At 32.6% G+C, this 24,807-nt stretch overlaps 6 protein-coding genes across 14 annotated transcripts in view; 2 read left to right on the forward strand and 4 right to left on the reverse strand.

Annotated features, from left to right (window-relative positions):
* The window catches only part of LOC101248731 (zinc finger protein JACKDAW), a 91,545-nt gene that overhangs the window by 34,843 nt on the left and 31,895 nt on the right, over window positions 1–24,807 (reverse strand). The window lies entirely within an intron of this gene.
* Window positions 1–24,807, reverse strand: part of LOC101249033 (syntaxin-71) — a 79,638-nt gene that overhangs the window by 22,933 nt on the left and 31,898 nt on the right. The gene's annotated exons all lie outside the window — the stretch shown is intronic.
* Window positions 614–3,830, forward strand: LecRK-VIII (clade VIII lectin receptor kinase). The gene has a single exon (NM_001320295.1). It carries the CDS (start codon window positions 1,292–1,294, stop codon window positions 3,455–3,457), a length of 2,166 nt encoding a protein of 721 aa, NP_001307224.1. The 5' UTR covers window positions 614–1,291; the 3' UTR covers window positions 3,458–3,830.
* Window positions 5,781–24,807, reverse strand: part of LOC101250462 (cell number regulator 8) — a 50,922-nt gene continuing 31,895 nt past the window's right edge. For 2 of the 6 annotated variants that reach the window (XM_069290551.1, XM_069290552.1), the window contains exons 2-4: window positions 8,867–9,334; window positions 7,428–7,630; window positions 5,781–6,238 (exon numbers count right to left, since the gene is read on the reverse strand). In XM_069290551.1, the coding sequence (XP_069146652.1) occupies window positions 6,005–6,238; window positions 7,428–7,630; window positions 8,867–9,176 (747 nt within the window). In that variant the 5' untranslated portion in view covers window positions 9,177–9,334 and the 3' untranslated portion in view covers window positions 5,781–6,004. Of the gene's footprint in view, window positions 6,239–7,427; window positions 7,631–8,866; window positions 9,442–24,807 lie in introns of all 6 variants that reach the window. The other 4 variants (XM_069290550.1, XM_004249450.5, XM_069290548.1 and 1 more) reach the window with 3 other exon arrangements.
* LOC101250755 (uncharacterized) lies at window positions 10,935–12,749 on the reverse strand. Its single transcript, XM_010313961.4, has 3 exons — window positions 12,373–12,749; window positions 11,639–11,820; window positions 10,935–11,212 (listed from the first exon to the last, which is right to left on the reverse strand). Exons 1-3 carry the CDS (start codon window positions 12,443–12,445, stop codon window positions 11,192–11,194), a joined length of 276 nt encoding a protein of 91 aa, XP_010312263.1. The 5' UTR covers window positions 12,446–12,749; the 3' UTR covers window positions 10,935–11,191.
* On the forward strand, window positions 16,285–24,461 carry LOC101251047 (importin subunit alpha-9-like). The gene is made up of 11 exons (NM_001366883.1): window positions 16,285–16,615; window positions 16,918–17,143; window positions 17,757–17,910; window positions 18,285–18,387; window positions 20,460–20,644; window positions 20,931–21,010; window positions 21,477–21,627; window positions 22,838–22,919; window positions 22,999–23,057; window positions 23,134–23,439; window positions 24,023–24,461. The coding sequence occupies exons 1-11, from the start codon at window positions 16,564–16,566 to the stop codon at window positions 24,185–24,187; spliced, it is 1,563 nt and encodes a 520-aa protein (NP_001353812.1). The 5' UTR covers window positions 16,285–16,563; the 3' UTR covers window positions 24,188–24,461.

The raw sequence follows: 24,807 nt of genomic DNA on the forward strand, positions 1-24,807 counted from the left end.
AACTCTATAAATTAAATTAATCTATGTGATAAAGTTAAAATTTTCAAATTATCAATAAAAGTTGGTAACATTATCCATCGTATATTTTAGCCAGTGTGTTAAAGGGTGTTGATCGATATTTCTTCGTTAAAAAATCTATGTTATATAGTTAATTTCGAATTTATCAATAAAAGTTGGTAACATTATCCGTTGTATATCTTAGCCAGTGACGGAGCCACATGTAGTGAAGGGTGTCGACGGACACTCCTTCGTCAAAAAATTACATTGTGTGGCTAGAATTATAGTTCGCTCATTTGCAGCCGAATTATCTTTAAAGTTTGTGTAATATTATTTTAAATTGATTAGGAGCTAACAGAGGTGATTGTGTTAAAAAATATTCCAATAATTATAAACCATTCATTTTAATATATATTTGAAAACTGAATCTCTTTTCATATTTAGAATTTAAAAAGTGTTTGTTTCGATGTCGCAACAAAAAGTTTATCCATGTGTGTTGGGTGATGAAAACCACATTAATTGCCCAATGTTTTATCCTAGCTGGTTAACAACTGCCATGGCCTGTTAAGTCTTCTCCTTCCCTACAATCATTATATATTATTATCCTCTTAATCACAATTCACTACAAAACAAAACATGATTGGGACCTCTTCTAGTTAAAAGAGAACAGCAAAAGGTATCTTTACTTTATTATCATAGAAAGTTTTCTACCGTTGCACCCAATAATACGTGTTTCCTTTGGATTCTCTGCTTCATTCACACCCCTCTTCTTCACCCCCATAATCCTCACTGTTTTCTAAGCTTGAAAATAGCTAAAAACCAAATCTTTATGCAATTTGATCTTCATTGTGCAATGGGGTTTCGCTAAAATCTAGCAATGAAGTCAAATCTTGAAGAACTTTCCAGTGACATTCCTGTAAAAGTCATCCTGTTGTAGTGTTGTTCTTTCCTGTCTAGTTTCTTGTATTTTTACTGTTTCTAAGCTCAAAAACTAGCTAAAGATTAAATCTTTGTGCAATTTGATCTTCAATGTGTAATGGAGTTTTGCTAAAATCTAGCAATGAAGTCAATTTCTTGAAGAAACTTCCTTCTGTAGAAGTCATCATGTTATAGTGTTGTTCTCTCCTTAATCCTCACTCTACTGTGTCAGTTTTCTACTTTTTTTGCATTTTCACTGTTTTTAAGCCCAAAAAAAAGTGTATCTTCACCAAATTCTTGTGATTTGGGTTTGAAAAATCTTACCTTTTGTACAATTTGATCTTCCTTCTCTGATGGGTTTTGCTAGAATCTAGCAATGACTTCAAATCTTGAAAAAAAAATCAGGGACTTTCTCGTATGGTTCATCTTATTGCTCTGTTTCTGTAGTATTAGTTCAACATTTGGTAAAACTGATTTCGATTTTGAAAATTTAACATTGAGTAGTTTAAAGCTTCTTGGTGATGCACACTTGAGTAACAACATTGTAAAGTTGACACGTGATCTTGCTGTACCAAATTCCGGTGCCGGAAAAGTTCTGTATTCAAAACCAGTAAGATTCCAGCAACCGGGGTTTGATTTTCCGGCGAGTTTCTCGACATTCTTTACATTTTCAGTTACTAATTTGAACCCATCGTCGATTGGTGGCGGTCTTGCTTTTGTGCTTACGCCGGGTGATGAGTTAGTAGGTGATGCTGGTGGGTATATGGGAATCTTGGATGCTAAAGGGACACAAATTGGTACAATTGCTGTGGAATTTGACACCCTTATGGATGTTGAATTCAAAGATATTAATGGAAATCATGTTGGTTTGGATCTAAATTCAATGATTTCAACTGAAGTTGGTAATTTGGATTCCATTGATATTGATCTCAAGAGTGGTGATTTGGTTAATTGTTGGATTGACTATTCTGGTTCTAATGGAGAGATGGATATATTTGTGTCATATACTAATCTCAAGCCAAAAGAATCATTTTTATCAGTTAATATCAATCTTGCTGAGTATGTAAATGATTTCATGTTTGTGGGGTTTTCTGCTTCAACTCAAGGGAGTACTGAGATTCATAATATTGTGTGGTGGAGTTTCAGTTCATCATTTGATGCAACTCCTAATTCGGGGGCGGTGGTGGCTGAGCCACCACCGCCAGCGAATAGTTTGATGAACCCAACTGCAGATTCTGTCCCGTTGCCACCGCCTTCTATGGCTCCATCAGAGTCTAATAGTAGCAAAGGTGTATTGCAAGAAAAGAGTAGTAGGAAATGTCATAGCAATTTTTGTAGACAAGGACCTGGAGCTGTTGTTGGTGTGGTTACTGCTGGTGCATTTTTTCTTGCATTTGCTACATTGGTACTTATTTGGTTATACTCCAAAAGATTCAAGAGAGTGAAAAATTCTGAGATTGTGGCATCTGATATCATCAAAATGCCTAAGGAGTTCAGCTATAAAGAGCTTAAATTGGCCACGAAAGGTTTCATTCCAACGAGAATTATAGGCCGTGGTGCATTTGGGACTGTTTACAAGGGCATTTTATCGGATACCGGAGGCATTGTGGCAGTCAAGAGATGTAGTCATAATGGACAAGGGAAAGCAGAGTTCTTATCTGAATTATCTATAATTGGAACCCTTAGGCACAGAAATCTTGTGAGGCTTCAAGGATGGTGTCATGAGAAAGGTGAAATTTTGTTGGTTTATGATCTTATGCCTAATGGGAGTCTTGATAAGGTGCTATTTGAATCAAGAATGGTTCTTTCATGGTCGCATAGGCGAAAAATCTTGATAGGTGTTGCTTCTGCCTTGGCATATTTGCATCAAGAATGCGAAAACCAGGTGATTCATAGGGACATTAAGAGTAGTAACATTATGTTGGATGAAGGGTTCAATGCAAGATTAGGAGATTTTGGATTAGCAAGACAAGTAGAGCATGACAAGTCCCCCGATGCAACGGTAGCAGCCGGGACAATGGGCTACTTGGCTCCAGAGTACTTGTTAACCGGTAGAGCAACCGAAAAAACTGATGTTTTCAGCTATGGAGCAGTGGTTCTTGAAGTGGCTACTGGAAGGAGGCCAATTGAGAGGGAAACAACTAAAGTTGAGAAAGTTAGAGTGAATAGCAACTTGGTTGAATGGGTATGGGGGGTGCATAGAGAAGGGAATTTACTAAATGCAGCTGATTCAAGACTCTGTGGTGAGTTTGATGAACAAGAAATGAGAAGGGTTCTAATGATTGGGCTAGCTTGTTCACATCCCGACCCTACGGCTAGACCAACAATGAGAAGTGTAGTCCAAATGCTGGAAGGTGAATCTGATATCCCAATTGTCCCAAGAACTAGACCTTCTATGAGTTTTAGCACATCACATCTTCTAATGAGTTTGCAAGATAGTGTCTCTGACTTGAATGGGTTGATCACACTTTCCCCTTCATCATCCGAAAGTAGCTTCACCGGGGGTCACAATGGCAATTGCAATGGCATGGAGTTGGTCTAAATGCAAGACTCGAAAAGACTTTGACTTTTCGAGTTAATGCACCCATAAGAGCCCAACAATCCCACATTACGGGGCCACCATCAAGGCGGAACAGATATAATGACTACTCTGATTGGGCGTGGACAGGGAAAAAGTAGCATTTTTTTTTGTTTTGTTCATAGATTCATTAATTTTATTCATAATATATATGTACCAAATAAGCTTCAAGATTTAGTAATGTAATTTTCTCCTTTTTCCTTTCATATACTATAGTCCATTGAGTGCAAGATTAGAGATGTTTAGTGGGGAAAATAAATAACTCTATATGAAGTCCTTTTCTTGATTTTGGTTTGGTGGATTGTCTTTGTAATGAGATGACTAGTTTCTTTTTGAAGTTATCTTTTAGTCAAAAGGCTACATGAGAGATTGAGTAGAGGTTGGTAAAACTGTTGTTTAGTGTGACAACCACCAAAAGTATTATTGGCTGCTAAAGAAAAGAATTTTCCTCTTTTAATAGATAAAATCTCCCTAATAATAATAACCACTACAAGAAATGTTTATTTATTTGTTAAATTAAAATAATTCAACACTTTATCCAGGTATATTATCTCTTTTATCTTATGATTGCTAAAGAGCATGTCACTTTTTGATATGGTTTAATAACACTTTAATTGTTTGGTAAATAGTTCAGCGCGTATATTAAGTATAGTATTTGCTTGGTAGTTTCAATAAGCTAAAATATATAGATAGAATATCATGTATTTTATTTCATCAAGAAGGTGAGAGAGATAAATTTTGAAATCGTTATCTTAAAACTTTAATCTCGAATAATTTTGTTTGCCAACCAAACTATGACATTGTGGAAAGGACAATTTTTTTGTTTTATTTTTCTTTCGTCTTTTCATGAGTTTTTTAATTAAGTATCGGTTATAGAATGAGTTTTGTAGTAGCTAAAATATTGAATTTAAATTCGCGCTAGAAAGTTTAACATTGAACAATAAGATGCTTTTTAACAAAAGTGATCGCATAATCAGAGATAAATTAAATAGATTTAATATTTAATAAATATACATATATAATAATTTAATTTTTATAATGACATAAATTTTTTATTAAAAGAGATTCAAACTTCTTAATCTTACCTGATTTAACGTATATATAATAATGTATTCTTACCTATTCCATAAGGTAACTAATTTTATTTTTATTATTACGAAGAAACTCATCTATAATTATAAATATGCTTTAGATGACGTGATATTATTTTTTTTTTTTTTTGTATTGTTGATATATATAATAATTCTTCAATTTTGTATTGTTGAGACATACATTGGTCAGACAAAAACAGCAAATTCTTATTCGTGTTCAATGACAAATCTTGGAGCAACAAAATTTAAATTAAATTAAATTAATGTCAGAGTATAGTTTGTTAATATTCACAGTAATCCAAATTATTTTTTGTACTCATTATTACTGCAAAAATTCCTCTTCACTGATTAAATGCCGACCAAATAAGATGATAAAATCCCACATGCACACAGGTTCAAGTGAGAATCTTGATTGGTGAATTAAAAAGTTTAATCTATTATTTTTCTTTGTAAATTTTATCGTATTCCGTAGCCGTTACAATCTCAGCTTTTAAAATGAGTATTTTGTGTGCATTAAATAAATTTTTTTACTATGTAATAACCCTGCATTAAAAATATAAATCGTACTGGACAAATTCTTAACGATATACTCAATTCAAATTACATCGAGAAAAAAATCGACCCCGAACCCGAGTCATCCACGTCCCAAAAAAACAAAAGTTAGAAATTATTATTATTCACCAAATGTGAACATGAATCTCTGAATGGACTCACATGCAATATGATATTTTTGGACAGTTATGGGTTAGGATGTCAATGATTTATTAAAAACCAACTTACATATACAAGTGTAATATGTCTAACTTATCTTAACTTTGAGTAGGTTGGATTGGAAATTAGAATAATTGAACAATCAATTGTGTTACATCTTAATGTTTAAATCAATTTGGACTATCTAAATAACACAAATTGACATATCAACAACTTGTTAAAAAAAAATAATTAAAGGGAAAAACACATTTTTTTAGTTGTGATAATGCATCAAAAACACTATTGAGATATTATTTCTTACCGAGTTTTGTATTTGAATTGTTACTAACTATTTATTAGAACACACATCGATATCAATGAATCAGTTGTTATGTGGACGTAGTTTTATAAGCAAACTTGCGATTCATCAATAGACCATTGAAAACTAGGATCGAAAATCTCGTTTGCTATATATGCAACATCAGATTCTATCGACAGACTTCTTGTATGATTAATCCTGATTTCATACAAATAGCAAATCCATCTCTTTTATATGTTGTATACATACATTACTATATATTATAACCTACACAGTCAAGTTTTACAAGTAAATTTTCCAGTGATTAGGGAAAAAAAATTCCAAGTATAATATTAGCGAACATTTTTGTAAGAAATAAAGTCAAGTAGCAAATGTTATGGAGTCGATGGCATAGCGGTTGCGATTACTCGATTAGCGACCCATGGTTTGGTCCCCTGGAGGCATCATAAATCGGACTGGTTTGGAGTTGAATCCAGGATGAGGAAGCCTACGACGAAGTTCACGACCTTCCTGGCAAAGAGCACAAGGGTGGCAGAAGATATGAGTTAAAAAGTCACAAGTTGACTCACAATGCTCACGGCGTTCCTCATCCTCGACAAAGCCACCATGGCACCCACATGATCTGGTGGCTGCTTCACAGTTACCCTGCAAAGGAAATAGCTCTTAGAACGTGTTTCCCAACGTCCGTTGTAGAATAAGAAATGATAGCAAGAGCTCTCCTAGGTACCATTTGTTAAAACTAATGTGATGTGGGAACTGCAGGATCTAACAGAAGCTGGATGATGTTAACCAAAATGTATGTGCGGTAAATGACTGGTCGCTAGAGAGAACAATCATGGTTTAGATGAGCCATTATAGAATGGCATGGTCAGCGAGGATCCATAAGAGTTATTTGTGGACGAGATAGAATTGATCGACGAGACATGTGGTGGAGTTAACGATAGACGGGAGATTTGTAAACCGACCCTAGAATCTAATGACTTCAGGCTGAACAGGACTAGAACAGGGTACAACAAGTGCAAGTTCAGTGTAGCATCACAGGAGGGGGATGGGGAAATGAGGATTGATACGAAAGTCATCCCAACATAGGAAACTTCAAGATCTAGGGTCTATAATCAAGAAAATGGGGAGATCGACGAGGAAGTCACACATTGTATTTGAGCGTGTATGAAATGGTGGCTCGTAACTGGTGTCCTATGTGATAAGAATGTGTCACTGAGGGGATAGAAACATCAAGTATCTTGTTATTGAACATTTATCTTCATGCGAAAAATGTAGAAAGGTAAAAGTTCAATACCCCAAGCCTCACAAAGGAGACAGAAACATCCATATAAAATATTAACATGCACTGAAACAGCTGCGAAATTTTAGGTCACACAAATGAATAGATAAAGCGTGGGGAAAGCTTTCTAACCACCAAATCTTTTGAATTCAACCACAAAGTCCCCATCTTTATTAACTTCAAGTAAATACTAAATAATGTGTGAAAACCCACACTTACAAATGATAGAACTACCAAAGTTTGCAAGCAGTCGATTTAAAAATGGAACAAATAAGAAAAAAACCTACATAAATTTGTCTAGCACCAGTAGATAAGACATGGGAGCTTGAATAAGAAATATGCAGCAAATTTAACATGCATGGATGAAATTTTAAAAAATCAGATAACATCCTTAGCATCAAAATTGAAAGAACAGCAAAACATAAATTGAAGCTGCTAGACCCAAATAAATCAAATCCTTCATTACAAAAACCAAAAGACTAGTTTATAAAACCAACATAGATAAAACACTTGATAGTATAAAAGAAAAAAAAAAGCAAGAAGACAGCCAACCTCAAGATTAAACCTCTGCCGGATAGCTGTACGGCTGGGATATGAAAACCAGGGTGCCATGCAGTTCCAGCCGAAAAAGGACTGTCCAATCAGGAATAGACCAGTGTAAGGCAAGCAGTGATTAGTAAAACTTCCAGGAGAAGACCCAATTCTCTCTGCATTGCTTCCATAGAGCACACATGGTGCCAGAGTTCCTAACAGACCTGTGCAATGCCCATGACTGGCATTTAGTATGATGAAGAGATGACAAGAAAGCAAGGAAACAGAACACATAATATCTTTAAGTATCAAGAATGAAATCCTACTGCAAAATATAACTCTAAGAGGCAACAACTTGAACCAAAATTGACTTATTCGGTGAAGCACATCGGCGAATACTCAAGAAATTGTGCCCACATATAGAACTTGTCAAGGTTGAACACAATGGAGAATGTGAATAATTATACAAGAAGGCCAGAACAAGTTAGAGAACAATTTTATAACATAAACTATGTGTCAACAAGTTAACAGTTTTGTTTTTTTTAACAGGATAGTTCATATAGTATGACTCCGTATGTCGAAGCATATGCCCGTTCCAATAAGTTTGCACCACTGGTATAGCAATTGCAGTTGTATCAAATAAAACATATAAACATTTTGGTTTCTAGAACCAATATAATGACTGATTGGACACATAAACTAAAAGATTAAGAGTCTGATACTGCCTCCTTAATAGTATCATCCTTCTTTCAAATGGTTCATCAGAAAAAGACATACAAATCTTTTCTAGAACGTGCAAACGGTTCCTTACAATGCAAACGGTTCCTTACAACTTCCATTAATTTAATCTTTTAGCGTCGAAAACAAAAGACAACTTCCCTCCCACTGTCGTCACCTCTATCCAATACATTATTCAAGCTATTCTTTTCACTGGGAAAGCTGGAAGAATATCTTTTCAAATTTACTAGACAATATCATTTGGTCAATATCTTCTTGATCACCATTAAGTCAATATCAGATAAATTCTGAACCTTCCATTGGTATGTAATTGAAAACCATTGGATAAGTAATGCATAGCAGAGCAACAAACCGATATATTGCCAGTTTGGTTCGGTTTTGATCTTACTTTTTCCTAAACCAAACAACAACAACATAGCCAGTATAATCCCACAAAGTGGCGTCTCGGAGGATACATGTACGCAGACGTTACCCCTACCCCTACCTCCGAGGTAGAAAGGCTTTTTCCAATAGACCCTCGGCCCGCTCGACATAAAACAGTTCAACATTTTCCAAAACCAAATTAACTAATGGTCATTGGCTTTTATGAATTTCAATACCAAACCAAGTCATTTCCATTAATTTCATCTTCCTCAAACACCCTAAACATATCATAAATCAATACTTTGATATAAACAACAAAAACATTCAAAGCAACAAACTTTATAAGATTGAAAACTCACAAACTTCAAAATCGCTGCTGGCAAATTCATCATTCTTCCCAAAACAAGAGCAAAGGCTAGATTCCCATTGAGCCCTACGCATGATTGGCTCCCCCACCACCGCCGTCCCAACGCTATGGCCCATAGGTAAACCCTCAGCTGTCCACCCCATCGAAACAGCAGATGAAGCTGGCTTAACCGGCTCCGCCGCAGCCGACGGAGCTGGGATTTTGCCGGAATTTGAAGAACTGGGCTTTGTGGGCTTCATTTCATCGTTTGTACCAGATTTTTGACTGGGTAGAAATGGGCTTGATTCTTCCACATTCGCCATTAGAACAGAAAATTTTCAAAAACCAAAATTGATTTTTGAATATTGTGATTTTCAAGAATTGGAGAGCGAGTTGAGGGATCTAAGAGATGTCTCAATAAGAAGAAGAACAAAAGAGGATGACAACCTCAAAGATCTCTCGATTCTATTTGAGTAAAACTCTGTGGAAATTGATAAATAGAAATAATGTCTTTTTTCTTCTTTTTTTTTTTGGGTTGAGGATGACCGTAAACAGTGGAGGAAAATTAATCTTTTCTTTCTTAATAGGCTCCAAGTCATTTTGACAGTTGATTTAGACGTGAGTTATACAGATATTAATTTATGAATTTATGTTTTATTAATTTGGCATTTAATAAGTTAGCTACACTCTAATGTTATGTATTTTATCATATTATGGTCTCGAATGTATGTCTCTCGAATATATTAAATTAAATGCAGGTGTAAATTATAACTTGTTTTAGATACATTGTATTTCAAGTAGACTAATATGTATCTAAGATATATAGCAAATCTCGCTCATCTCTTTTCCGTCTCGTTTCTAGATGCATATGAATCATTCTTGATACTTATAGATACATGTATCTAGGATGTATACGAATCTCGTACGCCTCTCTCTTTATTTTTGTGTATCTGATAGCAACAATATATGTATCTAAGTATAAGATATATAAAAAAAAAAACTCATAATTAGTGGTAAGATACGTACTATTTTGAAAGTATAAGCAATAATAGTATATATGGTAATGAAGTTGTCACTCGCCCATGTATATAATATCCAAGATATATGTGATTCACTCTAGATACATACAGATACATGTATCTAATTTGTATCCAATTTGATTCGCATGTATCTGTGATGCATATGAATGTAGCTCACCTCTCTCCATGTTTTTGTGTATTTGATAGCAAATATATAGGGACAAAAATATGTGTATATAAGTCTAAGATGCCTAGAAAATTCTTAATTAATGGTAAGATATGTAATATTTTAAAAGTAAAAGTAATAATAGCATATTTGGTAGTAAAATATGTCTCACTATGTGTTTTTCCATATTAATTCTGCTTCGTGTGCACCTCAACTAATTCTATGAAATACATATCATCTCCCGCTAGCAACATGTACTATAATAAATGGAATGACTAATATGTATATATTATAATATATAATTTACTCATAATTAACTCCTACATTACTACTATAGTAATATGCATATATAACTCTATCTAATTACGAAACGATTCCTTAATACATACACATGCCCCTAAAACTTTGTATCAATTTCATTTAGATGCTCTCTAATTATAGTTTGTCAATTTATTTTTTTTAATTTTAATTTCTACTCTGCATTCAATATTTGTATCTAAATTCAAATTCTAACAGATATTTTTTTCAATTTTTTGTGTATATTCTTAAGCATATGTCATCTTTTTTAATCATACATATTAGTCTCAATTGAAATAAACATGAGTTTTTTACAACTTATCTGAGCTAATTCATATTATTAAAGAAAATAGCATATTCTAAGTGATTTTAACTTATTTACATAATATATATTTAAGAACACATAAATTTCTTGTTTTTCAAAATTTAAATAAAAGTTAATTACTATGAACACTTTATTATTCATTCAGATATTCAACTAAAATATGTTATAATTCAAATATGTAGAGCATAGAATTTACTAACAAATTCACAAACTATGGAATTTTAAGCCTTCTTAATATTCTCTTTGGAGCAATCATTCATTAACTAGGGTGGAATAATATACAAAAACAGATTTAATATTCCATGGTCCAAAAATAATTATGATGCACAAAATAATTATAATGGATACAATAGCAATAATCAAAGTCTATCACAAGCCTCATTTATACAAATATTGGGAGATATTAAAAATTAAAGAAATAAAATTAAATAACATTCTAATGCATTTAATATGTATCTCCAAACTGCAGCAACACTCTTCTTAATTGTTCATCCAAATATCCAAAAAACACACATCAAATTTCTTTTAAATTCATCCATGAATTTTCTCCCCCTACAAAAATTAGAAAATACTAAATCAGAAATTGAATAAGAAAAATTGAAACAAAAAGAAAACACAAAATTTATAGAAACAAAAACAGAGTCAGAATTTTTATAAGGTATTTCAAAATATAAAAAGTATATAAATATTTTAACTATATATAAACAATGTAATTTCTGAAAAAAAAAAAAAAAAAGAAAAAAAAGAAACCCTCGGCCCTTGCTAGCTCCGCCTCCGCATGGCATTATTAACTATATTTACAATTAACTCAAACTCTATTATATACTTTCAAAAAATTCTAACTTTTGTATCACACAAAAGGTATTAACATACGTAGTGATATTTAGCGTTGTTTTAGTAAAAATCTTGGATCTGACTCTACGTAAATTAATGAAAAATTGAATAGACATATGAAGAGAGAAAAATTAAATTACTTACACTAAACTTTTCAGGAACTTTCAATCCTTTGAATTTGCGATGATGTTTTAACATCATGTTTTGATGATGAAAATTATGTTTTCCCTTTGATCCTTTTGGTGGAGGAATATAAGTATGAGTTTCTGGACCTCTATAATCAATTTCATAAATTTCTGAATCCATCTTAAATAAATCCATTTTCCCTGTCAATAAAAAAAAGAACATTTTTATAATTAGTCATCACAATTAAATTTCACACACTACTAAAAAAAAAAAACGCAACATTTTAATGAAATCTGTCGAAAATTGGCTTGATGGAAATGTTTCCGAGACTCTCTATAGGAAATTTCATAATTTCGATGAAATCCTGATATTTTACCTTTATCATACCTATCCTGTAAAAAGAATTCTCTAACTAATGAATTTTTTATTTCTGTAAAGGCTTATGTAACAACGAGATCTCTCTTGATCCTTATTGTATGTGCCTTTAAGGCTCCTCTTTCTTCACTTTGGGGTAGGGGAGGTCTTATACAGTAGGAAATAGCGGACACAAGCAAATTAATCGAAGGAGACTAGTTTGAATGAAGAAATATATATGTATAGATGGATGATTTTCAATGAGTAATTAAAGTAATCTAGGGAAAGATAATTCGTCGAAAAAATTCACGTGTTTTTAGTAGCAACATTAAGTAAAGAAAAAAGAGAAACTATTTCATAAACAAGAGATTAAAAAGATCAATTTGTAGACAAATTACCTGAAGAAGAACAAGGATCAATGAGGAGGAAAATCAAGAAAATGCAAATGAAACTAGCCTTTATGATCTCCATGGCAAAGAGACTACTAAAAATGAACTTTATATATATTTTGTACTAAGGATCAAGAAATAATTAACTATTTAAAATAATATAGGGAAGAAAAATGAATCAAGAATAAACATGAAGTGGAATACATATATAGTTAAGAAATTTCACAATTTTTGGCAATTAAAAATGTCACCATCTAACACAGCAATTAGTTACAAGGTCCTGATGTAGATATGTTGGGTTGGAGCATTTATGCAGTGAAAAGAAAAAAAAGAAACAGCCAGTCATGTAGCCATATATTTTTTATTTTTTTGATAACTGAAAAATCACCGAAGAACAATCGACACATCACCTGTAAACTCTATGAATAATATGTCTGACGTGCACCTAAACAACACATCATGTGTTTTACATAGCTTATTTTACCAAATTAAGCCATGATGGCATCTTATACTTATGTTTTGATATTATTTTCATTAAGAGTGTGGCTAGTGTTCGTGAAATAAGTTTGAGAACTATCTATTACGTTTCACCAAGTTCAAATCTCAATAAAAATAAAAAAAATTACGTGATTATTTTTATTTGTCCAGATATTAATGGATAGAATTGTTAATGATATTAATAAAAGTTAATTAATATTTAAGATACATATATAAATTACGTATAAATTTGATTCAGACATTACGATTATTTTATTTGTTGGTAGAGTGTAGACAGTCCCATGTGTGTATTATTGCAAATGTCATAGAAGGACAATCCTATTTAGCAGACCCCAATTGGCTGGACCTAATTCCACTAATAAAAAACAAACTTACCTTGTGTTTTCTTGCCTACTATTTTTCTGTTTATTTTTAGTTTCCTCTTCAATTTATTTAAATTCAAACAATAGAATGACATTACACACATTATGGGGACTTTATGTTATAATTTTTTCAATGACAAAATGTAGTTTTGTTTACAATTTGATATATGTAGTATTTGGACTTTATAGTAGAAACATTGACATGCACCTTTGTAGCATATTGGAGTGTCTTTTCGAATTTTGAAATTCAAATAAATATTTATTATGATTTATAGTAACTTTTACGTAATTTTTAAATAAGTATATTTTATTTTAAAAAAATATAAAATTTTTATATCTGAATCTCGAAATTACAATGAGCGCAGAAATTGAATGGCATGACCAACAGGCAACAGCTAATGAACTATGTGAGATGGGCATGGTCCTTCCTTGTCTATGTCACCTTCTCTGTGTGACAAATACTTTCATCCCATACCTCGTTTGCGATCGTTTAAAGTTTATTTATTCTAAACTTATTATTAAATTTAAAGTTCGTTTTAATTATTAGATCAATAATGTTTTAATACGATACAAAATTTAAGTAAGTTATTGAATATGTTTGAATATATTTTTTGTTGACACTTCAAATTTTATTTATTTTTTAGATAGTGGCTCCTTTAGTTTCTTTGTAATTACTTTTAAAATAATGGTAATATATAGTTTGTAATTTTATTTATGTAGCCTTAATAATGGTGGATATAACTATATACTATTTTTTTATTCTAATTACTAGGATTTGCAACACATGTTATTGTCACCTTTAGTTTTTGTCACTTTTCACTGACTAAAAGAGAATAATTATTAAACTTTCGGTGCAGCCGCTATAATTACAACAAATTATCGTATGTAATTAAGTAATTTAACGTAATAAAATATTATGTAATTAAGTAATTTAACGTAATAAAATATTATTTACTCATGTTAATTATAATCGAATAGTATAGTAATTGTTTATTAACAAGCACATGATAATGATGTTTATTGATGTATATAAATATCGAGGACAGATAAATTTTTACTCATAAAATATTTGAAGATGTTTCATCTGAACACTAACTAAAAGATTATATTTCTAGTTTAATAATTATTCGGGGGAAAAATATATATCACACATAATACGAGTTGAAACTTGAATTATTTATCATGTTAAATTTAATTATTTGTTTACATACTTTTTTGATTATTTTCAAAATTAACAATGATATATCTAATGAAATATAATCTTGTAAAGTGAAAATTGTACTAATATTATACAATCTGTACTTTATTTATAGACATTTTCAAATCGAAATTTAAAATTTGAAAAATTAAGTTTTTTAAATTGTAATTTTGAAAATTTTAATGTTGTATTTAGATCATTTCGCTCAAAATATTCTTTTAAAATTTTATGAGTGAAAATTCAAAAGAAATGATCCGTCTCAAATCAACTTTTTATAGAACATGAAAATAATTTAAGATCAAATCTTTGGCCAAACAAACTTTTAAAGATATTCATCTTTAAATCTATGATTTTATTTAATTACTTTCATTTGTTTCCTTTTTTTGAAAAATGAAAATTGTTTTTTTTTTTTTTAACTTTTTAAGTGACATATATAAGTCATAAAATTAAATAATATTTTAATATATTCGACATATTTTTAGTTTAAAATTATAAAATTTAAAATTTTTATTCACTGTTATAAAATTTCTTATCAAATAAAAATAAACAAATAAATTAAAACCAAAAAAAACATATTCTTTTCATTAATTTTTATTTGAGTTTTAAATGATTACATACATATCCATTAGTCACACTTTTTTAATTATATTGTTCAAAATTGTCAAAAAGAACTTCATAATAAATTGACTTGAGTACTACTAAAAACTAAAAATGTGCACGATACTGTAAATTCAATATCATTATAATATTCTTTTAATTTGAATTGACATGATTCTTTCTTAAATAGATTCACTTAATTTGATCAAGATGAGGAGATTATAATTAATTTTATAATAGTTACTTTCATTTTTATTAACCTCTCTTAGGGTTTGCATATTTAAACTTGATTAATTTGCACACGTTATAAACGTACTATTTTGTTGACTTTAATTTTCACTTTAAATCAAATAAATATCTTTAAGTTTATATAATTATAGAAAATTTTAGTAGTCTAATTGAGTGAATATCTGAACTTTCACTTTATAGATAACCGTGCTGATTCCAAACTTTGTAACCTACATTTTCCTCGCCTTACTCCCAATTATAGTTTTTTTAATAATTAACAATTATTAATTTCTTTTTAAAGATTATATATCTCTGTAATGACAAATTGTAACAACAATATGTTTCATACATGATAGTTCATAAATGAAGAAACTCAAAAAATTAAAATTATTTTTGACAATAATATTTATCATTTTCCCATAATTTATAATTATGTATAGTTATATTTCAATATCATTTACATTATTTCTTTAAAAAGATATTCTTACTCATATTAAGATATAAGATATCACATATCCAATGCACGTATGTGTGAAATTATATATAACAATGAATGTATACGAAATTTCATTTAATATATCATAAAAGGAAAATTAAATTACTTGAGTATTTTTAATTTTTAAATATCTAAAAGACGATATTATCGAATATACATATTCGATCGAATAAAAATTTGGAAAAAATAAATAGTTTGAGTTACAGCTCAAAATTGAACAAATCAATCCATTTCTTTTATTTGATTTAATATGTAATGTGGTATTTAAGATCTTCAAATTTTAAAATCGTTCTTTAGTGAATAACTAGTTGTCTTAACTAAAGCGAGAGAAAAGAGTTGACTCGAATTAAAATTTAATTCTTTTACTTTTCGTTATGTAAAATTTCATTTGAAAAAGTATCATCTATAAAAAAAAAAGTTCATATCCAAAACTCGAAATCAAAATCTCGCTAGGCTCCTATAAATTGCATTCTAACTTTATTTTGTTTTTATGTCAGAATCTTTTTGACTATAAAAGAAGAATTTTGAGAATCAATAATAACAACAAAAACTAAAAAGATAAAAATACAAAAAAAAACTACAGAAGAAAAAAAAGAAAAAGAAAACACAATAGGAAAAACGCACCCAACTATACCTAGCTGGAATTCAATTTTCCCAAAAATTCATCGTTAAATTGAGTGCAAGATTTTTCATTTTCTTAAAAAAATCAAAGATTTTGCTACTTCAAGAACCCTATTTCTCTTTTGATTCAAAGAAGTTATCATATTTTCTGCTATTGACGAAATCCCCCATTTGAAGAGCTTCATTGGGTAATCAAAACTATGGCAGATGAAGGTTTGGTTTCTCATAAAAGAGACCCCATCAAAGCTTCAGGTATGGAAACTCCTTTTTATCCCATTTTGTTAGCTTATGTTGAAAAAAAATTCAATCTTGATAGTTTTGAAATGTAAAGACCAGGTTTTTATTTGTGATTAAATGTCTTAACAAAAATATAAGCTTGGTTGTGGTATTGGGTTTTTTCTTAGCTCAATAAAAAGCTAAAGAATTAGTTGGTTGGTGAAGTTTTGTTTATTTCTCCTAATTGCTGAAGTTTAAAGATTTGAACTTGGTTATGTTTATGTGTTGAGTGGATGTCTTGTTTCTGTTTGATTTTAGTGTGAGTTTGTTTTTTTCAGTTGGCAATGCTGCAGCACAGCGAAGACGGCAACATGCTGTTACAGTGGGGAAGGAAAGGAGAGAAGCCCTGATGCGGACAAAGCGTCTATGCAGAGTTGGAGTTAGTGCTGATTTTGATGAGGCCTCTATGGATGATAGTGACATGATGATTGAAGAAGATCAAGCAATTTTGGAGGCCTTGACTTCGGCAGCTGTGGAAGAATTAAAGCTTGATGTTGCCTACCAGTATGGAGAATACTTTTTGTTTTGCTATGAAGAAATTTTGGTTGCGAACAGTGGTTTTTTGGTGTTACATTTTGTTTTCTATTTTAAATTTCAGTTATCTTGGTTAGTTGTAATTGCTTCTGTTTACTTTCGTTGTCTTCTTGTGATGTTACGTTTACTCTATCCTCTTTTAACGCCCTTAATCCTCATTGGTTGATTACGTAGTCCCTATTTGTATAGCATTCTTGGTGTATTTCTAGTTAGCAATTTCATACGAATAAGTGTGATATATAGAGAATGTCTAATCTGTATAAAAAGATAAATTATTAAGTGTCGGAAAGGACCAGAACCAGATAGAATGAATAGTATAGTAACTGCCTGCAACTTAGTTTGGGATTGAAGCATAAGTGTTGCTGTAGTAGAGGTACTTCATAATGACTTGTGTGGTCCTTTTAGAGTTCACCTAGCCATTGATCTTTGGAGCTCCCCCTAGTTTAATGGATGGGGACATTGAAAATGATTTCTGCTGTAGTCTTCACCGGTGATTTGCTATAAGCTTTTTGTATTTGGCAGCTCATCATGCCATATGTTTTCCCTTTCAGTTACTGATTAAGTGAAGTCTTACAATTGCTAGGGGTAAAGGGGCAACAGAGAAAAGAGTGAATGCTCTTCGTGAGCTGAGACGCTTTCTCTCTAGGTCGGAATTCCCTCCTGTTGAAGCTGCTCTACAGGCTGGAGTTATACCTCTTCTTATTCAGTGTCTTTCATTTGGCTCTTCAGATGAACAGGTAAAGGAATACATTACAAATTCCTGCTGACTGTTAATGTAAAGAGTTCTGATTTCTTTTTTAAGACTTTTCATATGACACATAGCATACTTGTACAGTTGTCCTTTTTACTTTGTTGGGAGTTGCTTTGTGCTTGATGGGAGATCACACTTTTATTTGGTCAAATGTTTGTGATATTTTCACACAATTTTGCAGCTTCTGTTAACAAGTTATACTCATCTACTGAATCATCACATATAGAAATTCTTCTCATGCTTGGTAACCAAGCGATTAATGGTAGCCTTATCTCTCTTTTAAAGAAAATGGGAAAAAGTTTCAATATCTTGAGACCTATATATTGACAATTTCTTACCTGGGTCATTATCTTGATGTAGTTGCTTGAGGCTGCTTGGTGCCTAACTAATATTGCTGCTGGAAAACCCGAGGAAACCAAAGCTTTGTTACCTGCATTACCATTGCTTGTGGTTCATCTAGGAGGTTGGTGGAAGCCTCACTTTCTTCAGTTTGATTTTCAAGCATACTTTAAGTTATTTGTTGAAATTACCACATCCAGCCTCGAGTTTGCGGTACATATAATACAGATAATGAAATATTAAAACAGTGACTAGATGGAGGGCTTTTGAAACCCCTTGCCTACGACAACAGGGGGTTGAGCTCATCGCACGGGGCTTGCCTAGTGCAATTTACCTCTCATGTGTGGTTTGCGGACTATTGCACAGGAGCAGGGTTTACCCTATGCGCCCCCTAAAGATAGCGCTGTGGGTTCCCTTGTCAACAATAGAAAAATTACAGAATACATTTACCTTATATAAGCTATCTGAAGATTCTCACAAATCCTTACCACAATAACAAAGATTGATGTAATCTAAAAAATTATAATTTTTTAGATGCCGCTTATACTGGGACCTTGGAATTATGTAAGAATATTTACTAGTTGGTCATCTGAATTGATGACTCATAAGTCATAGCTACATATGTTTGGTCAATATTTTGTCAACAATCTATTTCTCTTTCTTTGAAGAAACATAGGAATTTGTAGTGGCTTAATTATATCAATTTTCCGTTGGATTTTAGCTTCTTAAGAAACAACTTTTATCGTATTCCCTCACGTGGTTTCGTAGTGGCTTAATTGTATCAATTTTCTTTTAGCTTCTTAAGAAACAACTTTTATCGTATTCCCTCACGTGGTTAAGGCCATGGCTCATTACTGTAGGTCCACACTTGGTTCGGTCATCACATCTTTGGTTTTTACTTTTCTAAGAGACCCGATGAGGTGAGTTGTCTATCCAAGGGAATTTCTGCTTGCTGGAGCCCAGAAGTGAAATACCCAAGAATTGATACACTTCCTCTACTTTTTAATAATTCCTTATCATGGCGATTGATACACCCGTGAATGCGCATTAAAGCATACCAACGTCTGTTACAAGAAGCCAGCAGAATCTGGATAACCACGCTAACAATGAATGATATATCAGGTTGCGTGATTTTGAGAAAGTTGATCTTGTGAACAAAACTCTTATATAGTCCTAGGTCATTTAAAAGGCCCCATTATATAGGAATAAATGAAATGTTACCAGTTTCAAAAAAATTATATAGGAATAAATGAAAGATTTGGATCCTTAGAGGATGAATAAGTCCGGATCTAGCGTACAAGAGTTCTGCCGCTTTTATTCCAAAAAGGTATTTTAGTTTTGCGAGTTGTTGCTCCAGAAATGACAGGGTGCTATTTAAATTGATCAACCCTTTATGATCATGACATGTCAGGATAGTGCCATGAACACAAGCAATTAGGGAAGTCCGAGCTTTGATCTAGTGGTAAGACCACACAATATGTGATGTGTGGATTAGGTGTGCGTCACAAGTTCAAATTTTACTGGCCTACCATAAAGAAAAGCTTGATATTTAAGTGGAGAAGGATAAAGTGGCCGACCCATTAACCACCGAGTTTCGAACTGTGTGTAACTGTCCATTGGAGATTTTTCGGTTATCAGAAAAAAGAAAGAAAGAAGAAGAATATTGGTATAATACTGAATCTCTTGCTTCATTGGGAAATATGAGCTAGAACAGCCAAAACATGCCCTTGGAGATTGAGGCCGTAAACAGATTGACAGATTCGACTTTGATTGCTTATTAACTTCCTCAAAAGTAATACAACATCTTTTTACCAATTGACAAAAGGACCAGTGAAAATATGGGTACCACAGAGATAAGGAGACACATAATAACACTTTTAGCCACCAGAGAAAAAATTGATCGTATTTGGACCTTATATCTGATTATGTCCTTTGGAAGTTAATCAGACTTTAAGGCAATAAATTTTTTTCTGGTTGTAAAGACTTAATGGCATTTTATTATTGTCTCTATGTGATAAAGATCAAGCATTATAACATAAGAGTAGTTATTCCCTCAGTAGCAGGGCATGACACCAACTATAACAAGCCATTGCTTCTTCACAGTTAAGTTATTGGGACAATGGATAGAATTGATATTTCTTTTGTTAATTTTACATTTAATTAAGTATTCACTGTTTTGTTCTTATTAATTTGTAGAGAAGAGTTCCATACATGTCATGGAGCAGTGTGCATGGGCATTGGGAAATGTTGCTGGTGAAAGTGAAGAGCTGAGAAATGTTCTCCTATTACAAGGAGCCTTACCAGCTCTTGCAAGGATGCTGCTGCCTAACAAGAGGTCAACAGTAAGAACAGCTGCTTGGGCATTATCAAACCTAATCAAGGTTCAAGAATGAAGTTTCTCTCCTTATCATGCATATTATCGGATTTTTAAAAAATTACTGTCTGTCCAATCAGTACAATTCATCTTTAGGTGATAACCAAAAGCAGATTGACTATTACCTTGCTTTTATGCTACTAACTCTTTTTGACAATTTGAGAGAATCATTACTTGTTACTTCTTTTCCCTCTTGAGTGTATGTCTTCTGATTTTTATTTTTATTTTGAACATGATGTCTTCTGATTTTTTTTTGAACTTTTGAAATATAAGATCCTCTTTGTTTTGTGTAGGGACCAGATCCTAGAGCTGCAACAGAGTTGATAAAAATTGATGGAATACCTGATAGAATTGTTCGACATTTAAAGAAAGGGTAGGTTGTTCCGGAGTCTTTTGCTTTGTAGTGATGTACAAGTCCATACTTTTTGTACTATCAACTGTACCTTGTTAGTAATGTTACTATTGCTAAGTGTTCCACATTGGTTGAGGGATGGATTATTTGTCTCTCACCACATGAGCAAGCTTTTGGCATTGAGTTTTGACCAAGGTCCATTTGTGTACACAGCAATAGAGCCAGGTCCATCCCTGTTATTGTATGTTCCGATGTTGGGCCCCTATGCTGTGTTGTGCAGTGCACACTTCAGTTGGAAGGCCATTTGTTTGCTATACTTTCTTACAAGTGTATGACACTTATTTTTTTTCGTAGATGTTATGGTAATATAATATCTATTGATAATCATAAGGAGAAGTGACATGCCTCTTAAAATTAGATAATTATTCAAATTATCCGATATCTTCCTGCAGTGTCCCTTTCTAATTACTTGACTGGGCACATCCAGGGATGATGAGTTGGCCACTGAAGTAGCATGGGTCGTTGTGTATCTCACTGCCCTTTCAAATGTTGCAACTACAATACTGGCAAAGAGTGATCTCGTACAAGTACTGGTAGAAATATTGGACATGTCAACTAGCCTGCAACTGCTTATCCCGGTAACATGCATACTAATATTATTGGTTTAGTGGATTTATGTTACCAGAAAATTTTTATTATTTGTACTTGCTGAGTTTTGAGAACAATCACATGGAACTTGTCAAAATAAAACAAAAATTGAATAAATCACTGATGGAATGAAAATACTGATCTGACTTCATTTTTGGGTCTCTCAAATTGAAAGGACAAGTGGTTCTGAAAAATTAAAACTATTTGTTGAATAGAAAATATATGTGATCACATGCAACATTGTGTTCCTTTTGGCTTTTCTGTTCCCCTTTTTCAATTCTATTGTCCTTATTCTCAACTTTGGATTGCTAACTGAGTTTCTGTAGCTCTTGGTGGACAATATTTTTGCTTATGAAATTAAAGGATAAGATAGTAAACTGCACTTTTAGTGTTACAACATGGAGGAAAGAATCCTGAAAAGTGGTCGCTTCGATCCAGATATTGCCGCAGGCAATTAAATTTTAGGACTCACATGTATTAAGTTGTCAACTCTTCAAGGATATTATGAAAACTTGATTTCAGTTAGTCCGATATTATATGTCTTCTCGTAGTTTATACTGTTTGATTAGTGAATACTGAAAGGTAGATCAAAACCACACTTCTCTGAAAACTTGATTTCAGGTAGTCTGATATTATATGTCTTCTCGTAATTTATACTGTTTTATTAGTGAATACTGAAAGGTTAGATCAAAACCGCACTTGTTTTATATCATGATTGTGTCAATTTACTTTTGTCAAAAGTGGTTTACAGGAATCAAATTATGGTCACACAGGTTCACAGCATCATTGGAACCCTTGAACTTCCATCCCACCCCGAGGGAGGGAGGGAGGGAGGGGGGTTATATATGCATCCCCTTCAAGGTTTTGTCACGATGACATATCTCTTCTAGTATGAAAAAGAGCCACACTTGCTCTTATTATTTCATGATTATCACAAGATTTTGCTTTAATAACAGTTGATGCAGAAATTATAACTAGATAAGTCCTGTGTATTGCTTTTAATGGCATTTGAGAGCTAGTGTGGTAAATAATCGTTAAATTTCTTGACTTACAGAAATTAATTAATTAAATTTCATCTTTCAGTTGCCTTTTAGGTAAGTGTTGGTGATGGCCACATCTTTTTGTTAATCAGCATTATATGTGCTCCGTCATCTGTGTGTATGTCATTTGTTGGGTCTTTGACAACTATGGTTTAATCAGGTGCTGCGGAGCTTGGGAAATCTTGTGGCTGGTGAACCTCATATAACTAATTTTGTTCTTGTTGCGAGACATGCGCTAACAGGCTAGTTTTGAACTTAACCCTTCTTTTTTGGCATAGAAACTATATGACATCTAAACCTCCAACAACTTAATATTACCAGGTGATGCCATTCAAGCATTAGTAAAGTGCTTAAAGAGTGAACACCGTATCTTGAATAAGGTATGCTGATGGTACTTAGTATATTTATATTTTAGAGACTGTTATACTGTTTATTAAAACTTGTGGAATTTTCTAGGAAGCTGCATGGGTGCTATCTAATATAGCTGCTGGTTCAGTGGAGCATAAGCAGTTGATATATTCAAGTGAAGCTATGCCGCTTCTTTTAAATCTTCTTTCTAAAGCTGCATTTGACATAAAAAAGGAGGTAGCGTATGTCCTGGGAAACATCTGTGTCGCCCCTACTGAAGGTTCCGGAAGGCCAAATGTGATTCTTGACCACTTGGTCAATCTTGTTCGTGGGGGATGCCTAACTGGTTTTCTGGATTTGGTAAGATCTGCTGATGTTGAGGCAGCGAGATTGGGACTGCAATTCATTGAGCTGGTAAGCAGAGAATGGTTGTTGTTGATCAATCTTATCTTCTATTTACTTATCTTCTCCTTCTCTAAACAGAGTGTGCTTGTTATGGTTTATATACCCCAACAAAATCATAACGAAGGTAGTAAAAAGAGCTACCCCCACCCACCCACCCACGCGCGCGCACACACACTCTTTTATATTTATAACGACGGTTTATAATGGTTCATTCCGGCAGATTGTTAGCATTAGTTGTTCCAGATCATAAAACTAGATTACAATGATGTTGGAGTGAGCAAGAAAGAAAAGAATCAAGGGGATTCAAAAAACCGCAAGAATTCCACTCTTGGATTTGAGCCCGCGACCTAAAGCAATTTCCAATCCAACTTTTGCCATTACATTAGAAACTTCCTTGTGTAAAGTGATTCAAAAACTTATCATATATACAAAAATGGTTGTTTTCGACCTATTTGCATAGTCCAACGATAGAGATTCAATTGAACCCCCTTTGATTGCCCTATCTGACTTGCTATCTTGTGTGGTTTATATTAACTGCATAATTAGAGCCCAGTGTGTCTTAGGACCATTTTAGTAACTTCTCCTTTGACAGGTGTTGAGAGGAATGCCAAATGGAGAGGGTCCGAAGCTCGTTGAAAGGGAAGATGGTATTGATGCAATGGAAAGATATCAATTTCATGAAAATGAAGAACTCAGGAGCATGGCGAACGAGCTGGTTGATAGTTATTTCGGAGAAGAGTATGGGCTTGATGAGTAAGAACATGTCATGTGTCAACTGATTTGGTTCTCTAACTACTATGAAGCTTGTTGCTCAACAAGATGTGCATATATTAGATAAACAATTACATGGTTTTATGCTATCTGAATTTGGATTATCAGGTTTTCCAGATGTAGTTGTATTAAATTAATAGTTTGGGGTTTGGGGGTGGGGTGTGATCATGGATATAACAAGCTTCCAATGTTGTATTAGTATGTTTCTAACACCAAAATAATAGGATTTGCCAGTAGATGTCTTAAAGATTCAATGTGTTCATCCTATTTGTTCCTATCTTTCAATCCTCAAGTTTCAAATATAGTTTGTATAATATTCTCAGGTTGTGTTTAAGTCGTTAACTCTTGTACGTATTTATAGTCGTGTTTAAGTCGTTAACTCTTGAAGGTATTTATAGTCTCCCGAGATAACAACAGGGTATATTTTATTTCAAAATATAACATAGGGTATAAGTGATCTACTTCGCATAATCAAAGGCAATTTGCACTACTCTTTTAAATTTAAATATTTCTTATTTTCACCATCTTCATCAAATTTAGCAATCGAAGTTTCGATAAATATCATTTTTGTAAATTTTTACTGTGTTTTTTATTCATAGAAATCAT

This window comes from Solanum lycopersicum, chromosome 10 (assembly GCF_036512215.1).
Source record: "Solanum lycopersicum chromosome 10, SLM_r2.1".
Lineage (NCBI taxonomy): Eukaryota > Viridiplantae > Streptophyta > Magnoliopsida > Solanales > Solanaceae > Solanum > Solanum lycopersicum.

What these genes read in the sequence shown, in the direction of transcription:
- LecRK-VIII (NM_001320295.1), top strand. Translation starts at nt 1,292, where the DNA reads ATGACTTCAAATCTTGAAAAAAAAATCAGGGACTTTCTCGTATGGTTC.
- LOC101250755 (XM_010313961.4), bottom strand. Translation starts at nt 12,445, where the DNA reads ATGGAGATCATAAAGGCTAGTTTCATTTGCATTTTCTTGATTTTCCTC. An exon ending in TGATCCTTGTTCTTCTTCAG is followed by an intron (nt 11,821 to 12,372) that starts GTAATTTGTCTA and finishes TTTTATTGACAG; the next exon opens with GGAAAATGGATTTATTTAAG. An exon ending in AAGTTCCTGAAAAGTTTAGT is followed by an intron (nt 11,213 to 11,638) that starts GTAAGTAATTTA and finishes TAATTTTTGTAG; the next exon opens with GGGGAGAAAATTCATGGATG.
- LOC101251047 (NM_001366883.1), top strand. Translation starts at nt 16,564, where the DNA reads ATGGCAGATGAAGGTTTGGTTTCTCATAAAAGAGACCCCATCAAAGCT. An exon ending in AACACCGTATCTTGAATAAG is followed by an intron (nt 23,058 to 23,133) that starts GTATGCTGATGG and finishes GGAATTTTCTAG; the next exon opens with GAAGCTGCATGGGTGCTATC. An exon ending in GACTGCAATTCATTGAGCTG is followed by an intron (nt 23,440 to 24,022) that starts GTAAGCAGAGAA and finishes CTCCTTTGACAG; the next exon opens with GTGTTGAGAGGAATGCCAAA.